The 22149-nt window shown below is 51.7% G+C and overlaps 3 protein-coding genes across 4 annotated transcripts in view; 2 read left to right on the top strand and 1 right to left on the bottom strand.

Moving 5' to 3' along the window:
- The first annotated feature begins 261 nt into the window (after window positions 1–261).
- Window positions 262–3789, top strand: ACKR2 (atypical chemokine receptor 2). The gene has a single exon (XM_002713037.6). It carries the CDS (start codon window positions 262–264, stop codon window positions 1387–1389), a length of 1128 nt encoding a protein of 375 aa, XP_002713083.4. The 3' UTR covers window positions 1390–3789.
- A 4894-nt stretch (window positions 3790–8683) lies between these two features.
- On the bottom strand, window positions 8684–11151 carry CYP8B1 (cytochrome P450 family 8 subfamily B member 1). The gene is given in 1 exon segment (NM_001082622.1): window positions 8684–11151. A coding segment is annotated over 1 exon segment (1503 nt). The 5' UTR covers window positions 11054–11151; the 3' UTR covers window positions 8684–9550.
- A 2613-nt stretch (window positions 11152–13764) lies between these two features.
- The window catches only part of KRABD1 (KRAB domain containing 1), a 35509-nt gene continuing 27124 nt past the window's right edge, over window positions 13765–22149 (top strand). Inside the window, exons 1-2 of one of the 2 annotated variants that reach the window (XM_051851846.3) lie at window positions 13765–13916; window positions 16296–16413. The gene's annotated coding sequence lies outside the window, so the exon portion shown is untranslated. The remainder of the gene's footprint in view (window positions 13917–16295; window positions 16414–22149) is intronic. The other variant, XM_051851847.3, reaches the window with a different exon arrangement.

Raw genomic sequence — 22149 nt, 5'->3', positions numbered from 1 at the left:
AATCTGAAAGGCATTAGAAGTCTGTTTTAAGTGATGAGAGGGAAAAATAACGTGAAAGAGCTGAAAGTAGCTGAGAACATCTGAAGGCCGAGTCACTTGCCACAGGCGACACAACTGGGAAGCGGCAGAGCCAGGCTTGTGTTTCTACGAGCCAACTGGAAGGGTCTCCCGGACATGCAGGGCGGTCGAGAATGTAAGATTTGACCGTATTTTTCCTCTGACACCCCTGCAGAAATTCAGGACCGGGTGCGTCTCCCCAGCATGGCCACCACCGCCTCCTCTCTGCCACTCACCAAGGAGGGTGCTGGCCCTGAGAACAGCAGCTCCTTCTATGACTACGACTACCTGGACGACGTGGCCTTCATGCTCTGCAGGAAGGACGCCGTGCTGTCCTTTGGCAAGGTCTTCCTGCCCGTCTTCTACAGCCTGCTCTTCGTGCTGGGGCTGGGCGGGAACCTGCTGCTTCTCGTGGTCTTGCTGCGTCACGTGCCTCGCAGGCGCATGACCGAGATCTATCTGCTGAACCTGGCCATCTCGAACCTCCTGTTTGTGGTGACACTGCCCTTCTGGGCCATCTCTGTGGCCTGGCATTGGGTCTTCGGGAGTTTCTTGTGCAAAATGATGAGCACTCTCTATACCATCAACTTTTACAGTGGCATCTTTTTCATCAGCTGCATGAGCCTGGACAAGTACCTGGAGATCGTCCATGCTCAGCCCCACCACAGGCTGAGGACCCGGACCGCAAGCCTGCTCCTCGCTGCCCTGGTGTGGACCGTGGCCGTGGCCATCTCCATCCCTGACATGGTCTTTGTACAGATCAATGAAAACCCCAAGGGCGTGTGGAACTGCTACGCAGAGTTCGGCGGCCACGGGGCCATTTGGAAGCTCTTCCTCCGCTTCCAGCAGAACCTCGTGGGGTTCCTCCTCCCACTGATTGCCATGATCTTCTTCTATTCCCGCATCGGCTGTGTGCTGGTCAGGCTGAGGCCCCCGGGCCGAGGCCGGGCACTGAGGATAGCTGCAGCGCTGGTGGTAGCCTTCTTCGTGTTCTGGTTCCCGTACAACCTCACCTTGTTTCTGCACTCGCTGATGGACCTGCAAGTCTTCGGGGACTGCCAGGTCAGCCAGCACCTGGACTATGCACTGCAGGTGACAGAGAGCATTGCCTTCCTCCACTGCTGCTTCACCCCTGTCCTCTATGCCTTCTCCAGTCGCCGCTTCCGCCAATACCTGAAGACCTTCCTGGCTACCGTGCTGGGACGGCACCTGGCACCGGGTACTGCCCAGGCTTCGCTGTCCAACTGTTCTGAGAGCAGCAGGGTTACCACCCATGAAGAAATGACTGGCATGAGTGACCTTGGGAAGAGGCAGGCTGAGGGCTCCCCCTGATAAGGAGCGTCGTGGGGAGTAATTAAGGCTGAGTGGCTGGTGAGAGCAGGTGGTACCCAGCGACCATATCGTAAACCCAGGGTGTGGCTATCAGTTCTCAGCCATCAGCAACTTTGCTCCCTGCTGCCTTTATCCTCTCCTTCCCCCGTCTCCACGCTCCCTTCCCTGCACTGCTGTAATGCTTTCCCAGCTGACCTGGGTGCTCCCTTTTGTTTGCTCTCCTGCTGCACCCAGCAGCCAGAGTGGCCACGGCACCTTGGGCGTTCACCCCCACCTCCTGCACGGTGGCCACCCAAGCCCCTGCCGTGACTCTTCCAGGCTGATGCAATCTGCTCCCCACCTGGACCTCCCCTGCTGTCTCCCAAACATTCCAGGCACACTCCTGGGGGGATTCCAGCTGTGCCCTCTTCCTGGACCAGTCCTCCTCGAGGTGTCCACGTGGCTCACTCCCTCTCCGCCTCAGGTCTTGGATCAAAGGTCACCTTCTCAATCAGCTGTCCCCTGGCCACCCTACTCAACAACACCTGTCCACCTATGATGCTCCTGATCTCCCCTCCTCTGCTTCACTTTAACTTTTTCAACAGCGCTGATGGCTTCCTAACCTGCCGTGTGTTCCGCCTGTTTGTTGTGCTTAGTGTTACCAACTCAAGCCCCACTGTTGAAAGAGAGCTCCCCAGGGCAAGGATCTTGCTGTGCAGCTAGCTCACTGTGGTATCCAGGCTCCTGACATAGGACCTGTGTGGTATAGAGAAGACTTTCTTCTTCTTTTTTTTTTTTTTTTTTTTTTTTTTGACAGGCAGAGTGGACAGTGAGAGAGAGAGATAGAGAGAAAGCTCTTCCTTTTCCGTTGGTTCACCCCCACAATGGCCGCTGCGGCCATTGTGCTGTGGCCGGTGCACCACGCTGATCCAAAGCCAGGAGCCAGGTGCTTCTCCTGGTCTCCCATGCGGGTGCTCCACTGCACTCCCGGGCCACAGCAGAGAGCTGGACTGGAAGAGGAGCAACTGGGACAGAATCCGGCGCCCCGACCAGGACTAGAACCTGGGGTGCCGGCGCTGCAGGCAGAGGATTAGCCTATTGAGGCGCGGCACCTGCCAGAAGACTTTCAGAATGTGCTTATGGAGTGTGTGGGTGGAAGAGGGAACATGCTTGTGTTAGTCAGTTTCTCATTATTACAATGAAACACCTGAGAAAACTAAGTCTATAAAGAGAAAAAAGTTTATTTAGCTCACAGTTTGGAAGTTCAAGTTCAAGATCTGGCTTTGGCCTCTGATGCAGGCAGTGATGATGGGATGTGGAGGGCTAGCAGAGGAAAGACCCCATGGTGAAACAGGAAGCATACGAGAGGCTGGGCCCCACTCAGGTCTTATAACCAACTTTCTTGCAAGAAACGCCTTCCAGAGGCATATCCCCAGTGACCTAAGGACCTCCTACTAAGCCCACTTTCTAGACACCATCAATGGATTAAGTTTCTGCCTTTGTACCATCAGCTTAACACTCTGGAGTTTAAATGTCTGCGTGAATTGGGAGTCAAGTCACAATCAAACCACAGCAACTTTCCTTGAGCTACTGCCGGGGAAGAGGAGCCCGAGGCTCTCCACCCACCAGGCTGCCCCCTTTCCTGCAACTCAGCTACAGTAATGGCCAAAGGACCTTCTACACAGCCTTGATAGTGGCTGCAAAGTCTGACCGTCAGCAGGGAACAGTCCGGGAATGCATACAATCTGCAGGAGGAAGGTGAACACCTTGACCTGGGTCTGTTCCAGGAGCCTTTAGGTGTCCCTGAGGCCAGCACAGTCAAGTCCAAAATCTTTGTCTGACATCAAGGCTAGTGCTTTGAAAATAGGATCCTAGACCTCTTCCTAGCCTTATACTCCTCTGCTCCCTTTTCGTCTCCTGTCTCCTGGACACCAGGCACCCCTTGCTTTTTTCGCTTGTTCCTACTTCTATACTTTTGCTCTTTCCAGTTCCCTCATGTAATTAGTATCATTTATAGCCAGGAATCCCCTCACCTTTCTCCTGGAACCAAATCCCACCTGCTTGGGAAAATCACTCCTGGGTCCTACTGCCCTGTGCTTTGGGTGCAAGTCTGGTCAAACACGGAGTTCAGGCCGGTCACAGCCTTAATATTCCCCTGGCCACAGTGATTCATGTGGGGATGGCATGTGAGCCAGTGCGCTGCCACGTGACGAGAGCACGCTAGAAAAGAGGCATGCACGCGAAGCTGGGAGGAGCTGAGGCCGGGAGCCTCTCTTTCATAAGCTGAACTTCAGAAGCTGAAGGACGCAGCACAAGTCACTGGGGCCTGGGCTGGAGCCTCAGAATCCAGGCATGGCTGAAGCTCCACCCAGTCCTGGACTTGACAGTCATGTGAACCAATAAACTCTCAGTGTGTGGTCATGTTGTTTTGTTATTTGCAACCTCAAGCTTCCTGAATGTTATACTCACTCTGGGTGTTTTTCTCTTCATGTCTCCAATGGTTGGCATCCTCCTTGCCCACTCCCACTTTTCCCAAGGACCCCCAGTGCGCATCTCTCTTTCCTGAGCTCCTAAAGCACTCATGCTTTTGCCTACCTCATGGAACCACACCTAGCATGGCCTGCTCGTGCCTTGCCGTGTCTGTCTTACACACGAAGACAGAGCCTGGCACACGGGAAAGGACATTGTATGTGGGTGGAGTAGAGGGTAGAAGCACAGATGGTTGGGTGACGGTGAGCACCAGGAGAGCAGGGGTGTGACGTTGTACAGAATCTGTATCTCCTGTGTTTTCACCAGTGCTTAGAACGTAGTGGCTGCTCACTAAGTGTTTTTTTGAATGAATGATTCATAAAGAATCGAGCAGGTAGTCAGTGTTCTGCCTGCTCTTTCTTCTCTTCCCTGGGCTCACATGGTCTCACCATGGCACTCTTGCCACAAGCCCTGCTGTCCCTAGCGTGCTTTTTCCCCTCTGCACCTTCACCAGCCCACCTCCCTCAGCTCTGATGTTTTCGGTTTTCTCTTCCTAAGGCCCCTGAGTTTCCACTGCCAGGAAGGACTCCCCACTCCTCAGCCCTCCTGGGAAATGAAACCCTGGATGTGAAGGTTGTAGGTTGTTTGAGGACATGGAGGGTGGGGTCTCTCGACTGACATAATCAGCCTGCTTGGAAAATTAAAGTTGATGTTTATGCAATGAGTCAAAGTGAGGATTGAAACTAGGAAACAACCAGTCAGTTGTCTGAGTTGGGTTCCAGATTTTGTATTCACAGGGTGAGGACATGCATCGAATCAGGTTTAAGCAACACAGACCTAGGTGGGATTATCAATCACATTGAAAACCAAAGAATGCCTGGTAATAGCTCACAGACTTGATTATGGACTAAGGAAGTACATTCCACTCCCACACTCATTCACACATTGGATGTGACCAGTGTGTAGGAAGAGTTGAACAATGGGGTCGTGAATGCCTCTTCTTACAGTAGTGGCAAGACGGAAAGCTCACTCTTTCCCGAGGTTTAGTAGATGTTTCCTTGGCAACGGTTGGAGTTTGTTTGAAAGGTGGTGCTACCTGGGAACTAGCTGCAAGGTGTCTTTTTTTTTTTTTTTTTAGATTTATTTATTTATTTGAAAGGCAGAGTTACACACAGAGAGAGGAGAGGCAGAGAGAGAGAGAAAGAGAGAGTGAGGGAGAGGTCTTCTATCCGATGGTTCACTCCCCAGTTGGTCACAACAGCTGGAGCTGCGCCAATCTGAAGACAGGAGCCAGGAGCTTCTTCCGGGACTCCCACGTGGATGCAGGGGCTCAAGAAGTTGGGCCATCTTCCACTGCTTTCCCACGCCATAGCAGAGAGCTGGATCAGAAGTGGAGCAGCTGGGTCTCGAACTGGCGCCCGTATAGGATGCTGGTGCTTCAGGCCAGGGCGTTAACCCGCTGCACCACAGTGCCGGCCCCATACGGTGTCTTCTGCTGTCACCATTCTGCTCTTGTGTTCAGGAACTGCCATCCTGCTCACGTGCCAACCTGATGGTGAGATACAACCCGAGCTGTGCCAACAGGATCTAGGTACCCAGTGCTCCTGACTTTGTGCCCCTGATGCACAGATAAGACAGAATGAGGTATGCCTAGAAAGGGATGCCCAGCAGAGCCTGTCCCCGGTGTTGGTGGGTTTGTGTGTGCATCTGTCTGGGAAGTCTGTGTGTTGCTGTGTGGGTTATACAGGTATGGAGGGCAAGATGTACTTGCCACTACTATGCAGGTGTGTGTGGATCTGCTCTGAGTGTGTCACTCCGTCCACAAGAGGCTGGCTCTGTGCTGAGGGTTTTTGATTTGTTCCTTTGTGTACCTGTGGAAAACATAGAGGAATAATAAGTAGTGCTCTGAAGTCTGTGCCCAGAGAGGAGAGAAGGGAGTGGCTGGAGGTACCTGCTGTTCCCTCTCACTGTCTTAGCTGCCAAATCCTGCAGCTCATCTGTTTCCACAGCCAGGCCAATGCAGAGCCTCCCCATCCCTGCCTGCATCCTATCTCCGTGCTGGGCCTTGGTCCTGCCTGAACTCAGAATTCTCCTGAGGCAAAAGGCTCTGAGGCTAGGTGCATGGCTGGATGTGATCTGTATGCGAGGAGAGGCAAACAGAGAGCTTGACCCAGAGGGAACCGCAGAAATGGTTTTGCCTTTGAGCCAGGCTGCTGTCCACCTTCAGCTCAGTCAAGCGTGCTGTGAGTGTTCCCAGCCATTACCCCTACTGCAGAAATACCTCTTTTCTTTCCCAAGTGCACTCCTGATCTTGCTTCATTATAAGCTATCCTCAGAGGGAACACATTTCGCTGGCTTTCCTCCGAGGTGTGTAAGGAGGGTGTAAGAGGCAGAAACTCTGATGTGGAAACAAGCACTTGGTGGGCAGAAGTGCTGGGTCAGGGCAGGCAGGGACTAGATACATCCATGGAGGTCTTAGTCTTCCCAATGCACTGAGGCCTCCGCCTGGGCCGTCTCCAGCAGTCCATAGGCAGGTGCATAAGGCCACCGGTCCCATGGCTTCTCCCCTACCCTGCTGGAAGGTGGGCAATGGACTCTGCCTGCGTACTCCAGTCCTGGGGTGCTCCCTGCTTGCTGTTGTGATGATGTGGCTGTGGGATGGTACACTTTGGTCACATCGCACCTGACCCACCAAGGCTTCCCTTGGTCCCAAGCATAACCTATGGGCTCTCAAGCAGATCCCCGGGCCCATGAAGTTCCTTGGAGATCTGCACATGGTCCTCTCTTTAGTTCCTGATTCAGGGAGTTCAGGCCTTCAGTCCTGCCCTCTCCTATCCACAGGCCAGGCTGCTGTTTCACAATCCCCTGAGTTGGAGGAAGAGGAGAGGGCATTGTAAAATAGGTTTGGGAAGGCCATGGAGGTGTGTGAAGGCCCTGGCTCCTTCCCCTGCATCCAGTGGACCAGGCATGGGGCTTAGCTGTGTGGAGGGGGTCATTGATTACTTCTGTAGGAATGGCTCCCCTACTTTCCCACCTCCTTCTCCTTCTGTGCTCTCTGTTTGGCTCTTCTCCTGGGTTCCTGGCTCCTGGGATGGGCTATTCTAACTTCTCCTAATCTGGCAGGGCCTGAGCAGGCTCAATGCAGACAGCATCACTCGAGGGTGGCTAAACCCAAAGAAAGGCAGGCACCACCCAGGACCACACAGCTAGTTGGAATAGACTCCTGGGCCCAGCAAAACTCCAGGCAGCACAGACAGCCTTGGGAGAAAGGAAGGGCTTGGCTAGACATGCGAGATGGAGTGGCAGAGAGAAATCCCATGGGTAGTCCTCGCTGGGGGTCCATGCTGGCTGGGCCTGCCTTTTCCAGGACCTCCTCCCCAGCCAGGACCTCAGCATCTGCCAGCTGTGGCACCAGCACCCCTTTCGCCTCTCTGGGTCAGACAGTGGGGATCGTCTCCATTCACAGCCAGGAAGCTGAGGCTGGGAGGCCTTGCAAACGAATTGCAGTAAATTAGCCAAGACTAGAAGTCAGATTTCTAGAATTGAATCCACATTTACGGAGCTGGAGATCGAGGTAGCACACTCTCGTGGACTTCAGTCTTGGGCAGGGGGCAGGAGGAGGAAACAGGACAGAGAAACAACACCTGACAGATGTGCCGTGATACCAGCGGTGCTGGGGCCCCAAGGGGAGTGAGGCCATTTCTGTCAGAGGATGGGACAGGCAAAATCCAGGAAGGCGTCCAGGCATAGCTGGCACCAGGGTTGGAAGTAGAAGCAGCACCTCCACTTTAGGGATGGTTTCAATGGAGAATGTGCACAAAGTTCAACTGCACTAGCCTGGGAGATTTGGGGACAAACTGACCAAAGTAAATGTCATATACGTGAAAGCACTGGGGAGCCAGGAAAGTAAAAGTGACAATCAGAGCTTTTTTTGTTTGTTTTTTAGGATTTATTTATTTATTTGAAAGGCAGAGTTACAGAGAGTTAGAGGCAGAGAGACGGAAAGGTCTTCCATCCGCTGGTTCACTCCCTGAATGGCCACAATGGCCAGAGCTGACCTGATCCAAAGCCAGGAGCTTCTTCCAGGTCTCCCACATGGGTGCAGGGGCCCAAGGACTTGGGCCATCTTCTACTGCTTTCCCAGGCCAGGATCAGAAGTGGAGCAGCCGGGACTCGAACTGGCGCCCATGTGGCACTGCAGGTGGCGGCTTTACCCAGCTACACCATAGCGCTGGCCCCTCAGAGATGATTTTGGACAAAGGCCTCTGGTGCCAGGGTACACAGAGCACAAGTGTAGAGGGCGATGCAGAGGGCAGAGGTTGCAGGGGTGAGAAGGGCAACGGGAGTGGGGAAAGAGGACACATTTCATGGGCCTCCCAGAGGGCTGAGCTGATAGGAGTGGGGACTGAGCTGATAGGTGAGTGTGTCTCTGATTGGGGGATGGAACTGACCTGAGCAGAAAGAGATAAGGAAACCAGGAACAGGGCTGGCTCAGGGTAGCAGCTAGGGGAGAGTGGCTGAATTCTGTGTGGGCTATCAGAGACGTGAGACTCTCCTGGGGGCACTGGGGATGTGACGGGAGAAGGCGCTGAGCTCAGCTGTGGTTGCAGAAACCACCCCCAGGCCAAGGTGCAGAGAGAGGACAGGAGGACGTTATGTAATATAGACCGTGCTCTCCAGTACTAAGGGGCGCCTGGAAGGTGCTCACTGTAGCAAGGATAAAGTACACAGCAGGTTTGGAAAGGAGGGATGTAAAACTACTGTGTGAAAGATGTGTTGGATATCAACCACATGTCCAAAGGTAACTGTTTTGTTTGAGGTAAAATATATTATAGAAATGAATTCCAAACAGTTTCTTTTGGCTTTTTTTTTTTTTAATGCATTTACTAGAAAATGGAAAAAGTACAACCCAGGGCTCCCTTCGGATTCCTATGGGCTGACGCTGTGCTAGAATGTGAGTTCCAGAGGCTGAGGAATAAAGGCTGGGGGCAAAATTAAAAAGGTGTAGGAGGGTGGACCCCAGCATCTGCCCGATGCCAAGTCACAGGTACCGGTGTGTGCACTTGCAGCCCTTGGAAACAGCTGTCATCACCCAGGCTGGGTTCCCACCAGTATGATCACTTCCCTGGGCGTCTCCTCTTGTGGGAGAGAGGGCTCTGCAGAACCCAGAGGGAGAGATGGTGGTTTTTTTTTTTTTAATTTTTTTTTTTGATAGGCAGAGTGGACAGTGAGAGAGAGAGACAGAGAGAAAGGTCTTCCTTTTGCCGTTGGTTCACCCTCCAATGGCCACCGCAGCCGGCGCGCTGCAGCCAGCACACCGCGCTGATCCGAAGGCTGGAGCCAGGTACTTATCCTGGTCTCCCATGGGGTGCAGGGCCCAAGCACTTGGGCCATCCTCCACTGCACTCCCTGGCCATAGCAGAGAGCTGGCCTGGAAGAGGGGCAACCGGGACACAACCTGGCGCCCCGACCGGGACTAGAACCCGGTGTGCCAGCACTGCAAGGCGGAGGATTAGCCTAGTGAGCCGCGGCGCCGGCCAAGATGGTGTTTTAAAGAGAGAATGACCACCCAGGGGATGGCTGGGGGGCCCGACAGCCAGGAGGACAAGCAGGACAGAAGCGCGAGGGGTTGCCACAGATCCCGAGGGAGGCGGAAGGTGGTCCGTGGGACCTGGAGCTCCTCTGGCCAGGCTCATGGCTGGCTTGGCCATGCTCACTCCAGAGGCTTCAGGCGGTAGCGGATTCGCACATCGTGGGTGGGCTGCATGGTGCCAAAGCCCCAGCGCCGAGGGTCAATAGGTGGCACAGGTGTGTTAGGATCCACCAGTTCCAGGTCAAAGTACTGCACCATGAGCAGGACAAAGAGCTTCATCTCGCTGAGCGCAAAGAACCTCCCCGGGCAGATGGAGACGCCCGAGCCCCAGGGCATGGTGTAGTGATGGATCTTCTGGCCTGCCTTGTAGAAGTCTACTTTTCTGCTGCCATTGGGGTTGAGGAATCGGTCATACTTGAAGGTGGTGGGCTCGGGGTGGATGTCAGGGTCCATGTGCACTGAGAGGTAGGGGAAGAGGGTCACGATGTCCCCCTGGCGGAGCAGACACTCCTGCCCACTGGCCATCTTCAGGAGGACGTCTTTCTGTACCACCCTGTAGAGCGTGGGGGCAGCCCCCAGCCGCAGCGTCTCCTCCATCACGCTGTCCAGCACCGGGATGTGTTGCAAGGCACTGAGCTGGACGGTGAAGGACTGCTTGGCTTCCAGCCTAGGCTCACCCAGCACCCGGGTGGCCTCCTCCTTCACGGCCCGCATGGCTTCCGGATGCTTCAGGAGGTAAATGAGAGCCCAGAAGGAGGCCGGTCCTGTGTTCCCCTGGGAGGCCCAGAGCATCATGAAGTTGAACTTGTCCTGCATAGCTGGGGCTACCCCTTGCTCACTGAGATACTGAAGCATGTGGCCTATCCAATTGCTCATGCCATCCTTCTCCGGGTTGTGTTTCACAGACAGCAGCTCGTGGAAGAGCTGCTGGAGCCGGCCCACTTCTCGCCACTCCCGGGGCCCCAGCAAGGAGTAGACAAACCTGGGGAAGAGTAGGTCGAACCTGCGGAACTTGATGAATATCTCCTCGGCCTGGAGCAAGTCCTGCCTCTTGTCGCTGGTGTGACCGAACAAACTCAGGTAGCCAGCCTTGAACATGACACCGTAGCAGAAGTGAAAGAGGCCATCCTCGTGCCAGCGGCTGGCATCCGGGCTCCTGCCTTCAGGCCCCAGCATCACCAGTGACAGGCTGTCCAGCATGGCCTTATTGAGCTCCTCCAAGCCATGTCCCATCAGGTGCTTGGTGCTGGCCAAGTGTATCATCCGGTGGTCCCCTTCTATCGACTGGTATCCAAACACCTTCAGCACCAGGCCCTTTGCGTACTCCACAAAGTCGAGTTTTCTCTGCCCATCCTTGAGGATGGGGCCGAAGGAGAGGGGGTCCATGACAAAGGTGAAGTACTGGCCGCCCAGCTGCACTGTGAACACATCCCCGTGCTTGGACCGCATGTGCTTCAGGAATTCCAGCATGTTCTTCCGGAAAGTCATGGCATGGCCCAGCCAGGGTATGCTGCCCTTGTCCAGAGGAGGCTCCTGGGGTCTGCGCTGCCGAAGCAGCCCTGGTAAGCACAGCCACCCAACCATGACCATGAGCAGGGCCCCTAGCAGTCCCCAGAGCACCATGGCTATGCTCCTACGGGTTATGCTCAGGACAGGCTCTTGTTCTCTGGGTGCCCAAATAGCTGTGCGGAGGCTTTGAAAGGTCCAGGAGGGGAAGGAGTGTCTACCTGGAACCTGCTCTGTCACTGCAAGTTATGGTAAATAATACCTGGGAGGCAGTGCTCAGACTGAACACGTGACCGAGCTTGGTCAAGTGTGCTTACTGCTAACCGGTTTCCCAAGTGCTCCAACCTTTTCAGACTTGGTCTTGGAACCTCTCGCAAAACATTCCTGGCGCTCCCTCCTCTGACCCCTGGACCTTTATTGACTCATGCATTCATTTCTCTGCCAGCTCTTTCAGTTGAAATGCACCGGGCCCTCACAAAGGTTCACATCCACCCCTTCCTCATTTTAAAAAGGCTCAGCTAGGGGTGGACATTCGGTCCTGCTGCACAGACGAGGCTTGGGATGCCTGCCTCCCTTATCAGAGTGCAGGTGTTCGAGCCCCAGGTCCAACCTCAACTCAAGCTTTCTGCTGACATGCTCCCTGAGAGGCAGTAGGTCATGGCTCAAGCAGCGGGGTCCCTGCCACCCACTAGGAGACCGGAATTGGATTCTGGGCTCCTGGCTTCAGCCTTGCCCAGTCCCAGCTGTTTGGGACATTGGGGAAGTGAATCAGCTGATGAGAGCTTTCTGTCTCTCTGCTTTTTGAATAAAAATAAGTAAATAAATAAAAATAAAAGACTCAGCTAAAGCCCCATATTGGGTTGGCCTCCCTGGTCAAGTTACTTAACCTCATTGTGCCTCCATTCCTGTGTCTGTGAAATGGGGATAGTTAGAGTGACTCATAGATGCCGTTATGAAGCAAAAAGAGTTAAGACATGGAAAGTACTTAGAACGGCGCTTGGCTCAGGTCAGCGCTCCAGATGTGTCAGTTTATATCCTAAAGTCTTTTCTGGTCCTTCCACTCTGGTCCCTGGTCCCATGCAGCCTTGTCACATCTCCTCATCGCGTCCCAAATGCTTCTTTCCTCTGGGGTCTCAAAGATGCCTGCAGAGGCAGTGGGGCCCTGTCAGAGTCAACCCTGCTCTTAGCTCTGCATACGCAAGGACAAGCGAAGAACGAACGTGTGCCTTTCCACAGTGTCTTAACCCGAAGCCGAGAGGCACCCATGCCTGGGCCTTAGGCCCTCGGAAGACTGAGCCCGTGCAGGGGTGCTGACTCCATCTGGGAGCACAGCATGAGTGAATCCAGCTGAGGGCCCGGTGCAGCTTCCCATTCAGAGAGCTCTCACCCGGAGGCCCCCACCCCCACACCACCTGCCGTGGGCCGGCACACTTCTGTAACAAGAAGGCAGAATCCTTCTTGTTAGAGAACCTATAGGGACTTCAAGTGAGGTCTAAGGCTGCAGGCTTAGTGGGGACTTTGTCTGACAGCTGCCTGGTGCGGGACTTTCAGGTAAGCTAGCCACTGAGTGGGAGACTTCCCTGGTGATGGGCCAGGCCAGGCCCTTACCAGCAGGTTCAGCAAGTTCTTTGTTATTTAGTTACTGTTCCAAGAGGTGCGGTTCAGAGGCAATTCAGTTTGCTAAGTAATCCTCTTATCACTCTGTAACTCCCTAAGTACTGAAAACCAGAACTTGGGTTCCTCAGAACAGATTCCAAAACTCCCTCCTGATTGAGCAAACTTTGCTTTGTGCAGTTCTACTGTAAGCAGGGAGCTGGGACTGTCCATATTCTGCCTCCAGGAAGCTCTCTGATTGCTCTGGGCAACCACAGCAAGTACTTAGCACCACGAGTTCTCCCTCTTGGAATTGTCAGAAACTGGCTGTGGGCCCAAGCGCCCAAGCCAAGGATCTGAACTTTGTCCTCTAGTGGTTTTTTTCTCTTTCTTTTCTCTCTCTCTCTCTTTTTTTTTTTTTTTAGATTTATTTCATTATTTGAAAGGCAGTTACAGAGAGCAAGAGAGGTGGGGGGGTGTGGTGGGGGGGGTGGCCTTCCAATTGGCCACAACGACCGGAGGGAGCTTCTTCCAGGTCTACCCACGCAGGTGTAGGGGCCCAAGAACTTAGGCCATCTTCTACTGCTTTCCCAGGCCACGGCAGAGAGCTGGATCGGAAGTGGGGCAGCCGGGACTCGAACCGGCGACCATATGGGATGCTGGCGCGGCAGGCAGTGGCTTTACCCTCTACGCCACAGCGCCGGCCCCGGCCCCTAGTTTTAATGATTGGAGCTATTTCGCATTTGTTCTCACCTTCATTCATTCACTCTCACTCATCCATTCATTCCTCTTTCCTGGAGCAGCGCCATCTATGCATGAAACTGCCAAGAGCCGGGAACGAGCTAGACGTCTCGGAGTTTATGGTCTAATCAAGATATTAAATCAGGGCCGGAGGTAGAGGATCGTTCCGCCAAGGAGGGCGGAGGTCTGAAGGGCCCTGGGGGGAGTCAGCAAGGACGCGGCGATCACGTGGTGAGTGGGCACGCGGCACCGAACCCCTTCCTCTCCCGCGGCCGGTCCAGCCCAGCTGTGTCCTGCCCCAGCCCACTGGGGCCACGAAGAGAGCTGCCCGGATGAGAATACTGCCTATTCCTCGACCAGAGGCTGGCCTTTCCCCTCGAAAGTGACCGTCCCAGCGCTACCGGCTCTGGAGACCAGCGCTTCAGCGTCAGCACCTGGGCAGGGCTGAAGGCTGAGGGGAAGAAAGACCAAAGACATGCAGAAGCGGCCTCCGGGCAGGCTAGAGAGGGTGCGGGCCCGGCTGCCGGAAAGGGAGTGACGCACTTCCGGCCCCGCAGCCCTTCGCGACGGCGTCACTGGGCACGCGCCGTGCGAGGGTGTGCGGTGGCGTCTGCGCAGTGTTCGCCTGGGCTCCCTCCCAGGAGAGGTGGGTGTGGGTCTCCGGCAGTGTCAGTGAGGGAGTGAGGGTCGCAGGCGAGGAGGAGGGTGCTGCCCGCTGCCCTCCCACCGCCGCTGTGCCCGAGAGCGCGCCGAGCCAAGTCACCACGTTGGCCCGTACTCACCCTTGGTTGTTTTCATCGCCTAAGCAGCGTTAAGCATTTTTGGGTGCCCCTGTTTTGCTCACCTCATCACACATTTCCAGTGGGCAGAGGGATGACCCCAGTGAGCCTCTGGTCCCGTCTGACGTGCGCTGTTCTGTATATGGCCCAGCATTTTGGGCACCCGGGCAGTGACTTGAAGATTCTGTGTGTCTGCCGTGGGTTCCCGAGTCCTGATGCACCCGCTCTTGCTGAGTTTTTTGTTTTCTCGAGGGGTTTATTTGCCCTTCCACCCTAACTGGATGATAGCGACCCACTGCGTCGTGGAGAAGGCGGGGGAGAACTGTCATCCTGCTTCTAGATCGGGTCGTCTTTGACCTTAGGTTTGGGTTTATTCGCGGCAGCTTTTCCTTCCTAGCTTTCTGTGTTCCTTCTCCCCCACCCCCAACCAAGGAAGAGAAGAGAATCCTTCCGTGCAGCGGAATTCTTGACAGCCTGGCTTGCAAGCTCGCTGTGTCCCCCATGCTGTGTCACGTATGCCAGGTGACAGTGACGCCAGCATAGGAGTTAGAAGGCAAACCGGGTCCTTCTGTCAGTTCTGTCACCGACTCTTGACACGATCCAGAACATTCTCACTATTCTGAGATGGCAAAGCAGGAGGCTGAATCTGAGGTTCTTGCCAACAGTGAGATGGTCTTATAAAGAGTTTGGGTGGCACATTCACTGTGGGACTAAGAGAGATGAGGGCAAAAGGATGGAGGGGTAGGGTGGGAACTGGAATGATCAGTTGACACTGAACTCCTAGCCTGGTCATGGTTATTACATGCCGGTCATTCCCCCTTGCCACCAAGACCATCACCTCATTTATTTATTGAGCTAAGTATTAGGCCAAATGCTTTCCATGCACTATGTAACCTAATCTTTGTATCAACCTGGGAATGTCAGGGAGCCCTAAGACCACCCCAAAATTCAGAAATTTCCTGGGAATTGCGTTACTCAGCATATGATTGTGGTCATGACAAAGATGGATTGCAGCTGTATAGTAAGGATGCATAACCAGGTCATAAGGGGAAAAAGAGTCTGTAGGAATTCATGTGCAGGTTTCCAAATGCTTTCCCCTTCCCACAAGGGCTCACGCAGAGCTCATTCTCCTAAAAGTGAAAATGCAGCAGCATATATGCCATGTTCTGCCCAGAAAAGCCCCTTAGAGAGCCAGTACCCCAGGTTTTATTGGAGGATTGGTCATGAAATTATCTTCTGTGTAGCACATATCAAAATTCCAGAATTCTGTTGCCAGCATTGTGGCGAGCAGGGTAAGCCACCACTTGCATCCCATATTGGAGTGCTGGTTTGAGTCCTAGCTAGTCTGCTTCCCATTGGCTTCTTGCTAATGCACCTATGAAGGCAGCAAAATAAGTGCAAGTACTTGGGTCCCTGCCTCAGTGTGGAGACCATGATGGAGTTCCCAGCTCTTGGCTTCTACCTGGCCCAGACCTGGCTGATGGAGCCATCTGTGAACCAGAGAATAGAAGGTTCATTCATATTCCCTCTCTCTCTCTCTCTCTCTCTCCCGCTCTCAAATAAACAAATATTAGAATATTCCAGACTTCTGGAAGGAAAGAAGATATTCACCATAAATCGTATTGTTTATACAAATAGTCAAGATATAATGAATTACCCTATTGGTTTAAGTGTTGACTGGTTCTACCCTGAGAGCCAAGTTCCCAGATACCTCCCAAAGGCCTACCTTGCAAGCAGGTGCTGTTTAGTTTGAGTCCTGCTGTGTTAATGCCTTCATGCATGCAACCTATGAAGCAGTAGTACTCTTGTTTCCTGGGGAGAAAATTAAGGGTTCAGGAAATTAATAACCTGACAGAATTGTGCTGCTAGCAAGTGGCAGACCGAGATTCTAACCAATCTGTACTGCAAGAGCTCTTCTCCATCCCTGGTGGCACCCTACCTGTCCTAGGGTATCCCTTAAGTCCTTTGCACTTCTTGCTATTTCTTCCTGAAATGTTCTTTCCCTATCTCTTCACAGGACTGGTTTCTTTTGATTGCTCAGTCCTCAACTCCTTCTTTCACTTTATTTTAAACGGCCCTCCTTGACTATCATGTGTAAAGTAACCTCTTAAGTTTATGGTTTCTCTAATGTGACATAGTCTCATGCCTTTGTTTATCATTTATTAAATCTGTCTGTCTCAGTAGTGTGCTTGTTGATTGGCACTCTAAGGAAAAATAGGCTTTGACAATTTCCATGTTTTAAACAGATTGTCCTTGTACCAAGCTACCAACCTAAGTTCACTTAATGAAGAGCTGGGATGAGATGTGTATCATCAGTTTACCTGAGGCAGTATGAGCACTGGTGCCAGAATCAGCCCCTTAAAGGTTTGTTTGCTGCTGTATATTCAAGACCTACCTAGCATGCTGGCCTGTGCACAGTAACTGCTCTATAGATATTTGTTGAGTGGAGAAGTGATTCTGTATTTTCTTATCTGATTACTGTTGTCAGCGTTCAGTCTTATTCTACAAATGAGAACATCAACACCTGGAGATGAGAGGAACTCTCTCTTGGCACATATTTGTTAAATATCAGAGCCAAAAATTGAATAGAGCCAATTTAAGATTGACTTCTAAGTGGGTCAGAGCATAATCAGGTAGAATACCTGTGAGTTCTGCAGCATGTATGCAAATAGAAACATGAAGATAATGGTTTGTGCTATAGGAGAAGTTTTTGGGTTGCAAAAGCTAAAAGCCATGTGATTTGGTAACCAAAACTAGGCTCCCTGTAAATCCAGGAGTTACAGGTTTTATAGGGGTGCCTTTTAGGGAATTATAGATAGTCCCTATATCATTTTGGGGAAGAGTTATGCATGTTCAATAGAGATACATATGCATGCCCACAAAATCATCATATATATTACCATAGCCCCATGTCTGGTTGGAGATGGAAATATAAGCATTATAATGAAGGTGGGTTGGGATTTCTGTGTGAAAATGTGAAGTGGAAGGCAGAACTGTGGCTTGTATGCAGACTTGTTAGGCTGGCTACAGCTGGATTGAGACTTGGAGTTTCTTGATAAGAGCTATATTAGTCACTGAGTCTCCGTCCAGTCAGTTACAGCTGGTATCAATCTGCAAGAGCAGCTGGTTATTCTCAACTGCGCTTGTATCAGGGTTGGATTATTTCCCTAATCGTGGTGGTGGTAGTAGTGGTCTGGCTGTTAAGAGGAACCTAAAATGGGAGAAATGGGGTGAGGGAAACAGTTGTAGTATACAGTTCCACAGTACGCTTCAAAGAATCAGTTATTGCAAGATTGCCACTTGCAAGGTTTTTATCTTAGCCACTATAGGGGACACAAGATGGATTTAAAAATCATCCTGCAAGGAGATCTCAAGCTATTGAGAAAAATGAAGTTGGTATTTATCTGTCCAATGCACAGTAGTAAAAGCAGTCCATCAAGTGCTGGTGGATTCTCACATTTGTGTCACATCCAGTTGGAGGAAAGGGAACAGAGTCAGGAAGGAGCTTATGGAAAATGAATCATTTGAGTTGGGCTAGTAAGGATATATGTGAATGGAAAGATTTATTTATTTATTCGAAAAGCATAGTGACAGAGGGAGAGACAGAGAGAGAGATGCCTTCCATCCACTGGTTCACTCCTTAAGTGCCTGCAAGATAAGATATTTCAGGCAAAGGAAGAGAAAGGCACCCAAAGAGCAGGTGGGAAATGCTTGAAGGGAGGAGTCCTGCTTGTCTGATCTATTCGTGCAGAAACAACTCAGGCAAATTGCAAGTCTAGAACTCTGAAGGATATGCAATCTGGGAAACAGCTTCAATTCACTCTCACACCAAGTCCTCGTGAAAGCATTAGAGCTTTGAGTACTTATTTAATATTCTAAAGTAGGTAGCCTTCTTGAGATGGTATCCAGAGCGTGGGGTGTGTAGGGCTATGCAAATTCCTGCTACCCTGAATGGCAAGAACTTTGCAAAGTACTTGGCTGGAGTACTGTGGCTAGAGTACCCAGTGCAGTTACTGTCACTCCCTTGCCCGCAAAGGAACGACGTTGCTCGCAGCTTATCGGTCTTCAGTAGACTTTTAATGAGAAAATAACAGCGACAGAGAAAGAATGGAGGGAGGAAGAGAGGAGATGAAAAAAAGCCCCCTCCTTCCTCAGCACACAGCTTATATACAAAATCTAGCCAATTACAAGCAAGCTCAAGTCCATGCACGGAACACTCCAATCAGCTGCTTGATCATGCAGTGTGCACGCGTCCTCGGGCCAATCAGATGAGGTGTCACGCAGCAGGCAGGCTCACTGCGCGGTCCTCGGCGCCATCTTGTTGTTTACGAGACAGGCTCAGTGCCTCTGGAAAGTCCCGACCGTGGGAAAGCATTGCCCTAACTGAAACTAGCAATATCCGCCTTGTGATAAAAACACAGCAACGGCTATCAGACCGACCTTGACATGGGGGCTCCATGGCTGCACATCCCATGGAGCCCCACAGTTACGCAGTGTCTTTGGCAGTAAGGTACCTTTTTGGGGAATTTTAAGGTCAACGAAACTTGACTGTCCATGCAGAGGTTGGATTTGTATCCTTTGCCTGTGCATGGTGCACGTTTCTGTCAGTTGCTATCATCCTTTTGATAGCTGTGTGATGGTATCTGGTGAAACAGCTGGGAAGATGGATTGGCGGCTGCTCTGAGTGTTCTCAGTTCTCCTGAGTAATGGATCTCATTTGACAGGCAGTGGAGAAGTACTGATTTTTGAGGAGGGAAGGGAAAACTTAGGAATGCTAATCTAGCAGCAATATTTTATATAGGGGATTAGGAAAAAATGGAATTCTCAAAAGGGGGACTTAAGAAAAGTTGATGAATATAAGAAAAGCTAAAGGTAGAAGGAAAGGGGCTAAGCCTTGCTCCCCACTCTCCACAAAAAAGGGGAAAGGCCTTGGGAAATGCGAAGGTACATTTTACCTGGAACTGAAGATGAACGGGAGGCATCTGGGCATAGTAATTTTAGGGACATGTTGGAAGGCTCGTTCTAGGGTGATGTCAGAGAAGTTGGTGGATCAACCAGGTGCCAAAATTATTTGCTGTTGTTTCATGCCCATTAAGGCAGTTTTCAGAGCATTTAAAGGACCTGCACCCGTGATTGTTTTGTTCTGTTTTTACATTCACAAAAAACTGTGTATGTGTGAGGACTTAGAAAACCACCTCCCCTCCTTAACTTAAACTTTCACCTCAGGCTGATCCTGGCACAGAGACATGTAAGCAATGTGAAATAATCACACTGTGGGAGAAGGGGGAGAAAACGGCTTCCAGAGTTACTACAACATGTATGCCTGCCTGCCTACCTCACAGTGGGAATTAGATTTTGACATGAAATTTGGAAGGTACACATTTAGACTGTAGCATTGCCCCAGCCACTCTAATTTCATGTTTGTTTCACCTGTAAGATTCATTCACTCCATTCCAGTAGCCTCATAAGTCTTGATGCATTCCAGTATCAACTCAACTCAAAAGTCAAAGTCCAGAGTCCCATCCAAGTAAGATATGGGTGAAACCCAAAGGTGTGGTTTACCGTGAGACAAATTCCATTCCAGATATAAGCCTGTGAAATCAGACAAGTTGTATGCTTCCAAAGAACAGTTGTGGGACAAGCATAGGCTAAACACTTGCATTCCAAAAGGGAGAATTAGAAAGTAAGAAGGGGGAGGCAGGGGTATTTGGCCAGTGGTTAAGACACCATTTGGAATGTCTACATCTCATATGGGAATGCCTGGGTTTGAGTCCTGGATCTGTTCCCAATTCCAGCTTCCTGCTAATGTACACTCCAGGAGGCAGCAGGTGATGGCTGAAGTCGCTGGGTCTCTGCCATCCATGGAAGAATCCTGGATTGAGTTCCTTTCCAGGGATCCTTTAACCAGCCCCAGATATTGCAGGCATTTGGGAGAGTGAGTCAGCAGATGAGAGCTCTCTGCCTGTTTCTGTCTCTCTTTAAAAAGAAAAAAGAGGGGCCGGTGCTGTGGCACAGCGGGTTAACGCCTTGGCCTGAAGCACCGGCATTCCATATGGGCACTGGTTCGAGACCTGGCTGCTCCACTTCCAATCCAGTTCTCTGCTGTGGCCTGGGAAAGCAGTAGAGGATGGCCCAGGTCCCTGGGCCCTTGCACCCATGTGGGAGACCAGGAAGAAGGTCCTGGCTCCTGGCTCGGATCAGCGCAGCTCCGGCTGCGGCCATCTGGGGAGTGAACCACTGGACAGAGGACCTCTCTCTCTGTCTCTGTCTTTGCCTCTCCTCTCTCTGCGTAACTCTTTCAAATAAATAAATAAATAAATAAATCTTAAAAAAATAGAAAAGGAGGGATAACAGGTCTGAGATAAGTCCAACACCTGACAAACAACATTAAATCTTATGGTTGGAGAGTAATTGATTTTATGTCCCACCTGTAGGACTTGGGGTGAGGATCGGGTCTGTTACTGGTGAATGGCAGGGTTCTTGTCTTCGCACCAGAAAGAATTCAGGTGTGAGACTTTGAGTAGTGGAAAGTAAAATAGCAAGGTTTATTAGGGAAGGGACATCCGTAAGCATGGATGGGCACCTCTCCACACAGAAGCTGAGAGAGAGTGCCCAGTTGCTCGGACTGGGGGAGAGCGGGGTTACATGGTTGAGTGGAGAGAGTACACCTGGGCAGGCCAGGTGGGCGGCTCAGCAAAGAGGTAGAGGGCTGAGCACGCAGTCCAGTTGAAGCCGGGGCGGGGGTTAAGGGGATGGGTCTCGCCTCCCTACCTCTGCTCCTCTTGGAACAAAGGACTTCTTGGATGTAAATAGAAAAACTCCTATCTGAGCTTTCCTCCTGAAGTTATCAGACAGGAGGAAGCCTGGCTGGCATTGCCCCGCCTTAGAGGAGCCTTAGAGGAAAGATGGTTATGGGGTAGAAGGGGCTAGGCGCATTTGAAGTACAGATGCTGGGCTGCACCTGGAAGATTATCAGGCAGAAGGGGCGGGGACCCCCACCTGGCAGGTTATGAGAAGAAGGTGCAGGGCAGGATCCAAATCCTGGGCTGCTCCTGAAACGTTATCGGGATGACTTTGAGATGCATATGCTGGACCTAGATGTCAACTCTTTAGGCCTTTATGTCACACACACGTAAGCTCATGTCTGACTTCCTGCCTAACAGGTCCTCAAGGCTCCAGGTAGCCCTGTCCCCACAGCTTCACTGGGTATAGTCCATTGGAAGCTCTCATGGCTTGAAGTTTCATGCTTGTGGCTTTCCTTGGCTGGAATTGCACACCAAGAACTCTGCCAGTCTGGAATCTTATGGGTGGTGCTGCTCCCCTGCCTATGCTGGACATTGCCTTGAGGAGGAGGCTCTCTGCAGTGGCCTTCCTCTGGTGGCACTTCTCTGCCCAGGTCCTGAGCTTCTGGGGCATCATTTGAAATCTAGGTTAAGGCAGCCACACCTTAGCACTGCGCTGATCCAAAGCCAGGAGCCAGGTGCTTCTTCCTGGTCTCCCATGCAGGTGCAGGGCCCAACCACTTAGGCCATCCTCCACTGCCCTCCTGGGCCACAGCAGAGAGCTGGACTAGAAGAGGAGCAACTGGGACAGAATCCAGCACCTATATGGGCATTTCTTAGAGTTTGTGCTATGTAGATGCTGCTGTGGTTTTTGTCTTTGCTTTCTTGGGTCTTCTTGACTGGGTCAGTCAGGGAACTGCGATGACCTTGAGTCATGTGTCATTCTCTCAATATTAAGGCATTCTGTGCTTGTAATAGGCAGGGCAGTTGTGAGATTCTCAGAAATGCCTTTGGGGTCATTCTGCCACTGTTCTGGTGAATAGTATTTGGATTCCTTCATCTCTATCTGATATTCATTTGGCCATATCATCTGATTAAGTGTGTTTCAGGAACACAAACATTTAACATTGGCCATCTAAGTGTCCTTAAATAGTATGATCCATATTTGTTGTATGGGTGGGGGTGGCAGTGCCATACCCTGAAGAGGTGCCTGCTGCAGTCCATGCCAGGCAATGTCCTCAGTATGAAGGGAAGGAGCCTGAATAGCCTATTCACCCTGCGTACTACCAGTACCCTAGATATGTGCTCCTCATCCTCT

The sequence above is a fragment of the Oryctolagus cuniculus genome, chromosome 10, assembly GCF_051225735.1.
Source record: "Oryctolagus cuniculus isolate XC-2025 breed Fujian yellow rabbit chromosome 10, ASM5122573v1, whole genome shotgun sequence".
Classification (NCBI taxonomy): Eukaryota; Metazoa; Chordata; class Mammalia; order Lagomorpha; family Leporidae; genus Oryctolagus; species Oryctolagus cuniculus.
Note: the sequence above shows the minus strand (reverse complement) of the source record. Positions and strands in the feature narration are given on the sequence as shown.

Coding starts and splice junctions, on each gene's coding strand:
- ACKR2 (XM_002713037.6), top strand. CDS start 262: ATGGCCACCACCGCCTCCTCTCTGCCACTCACCAAGGAGGGTGCTGGC.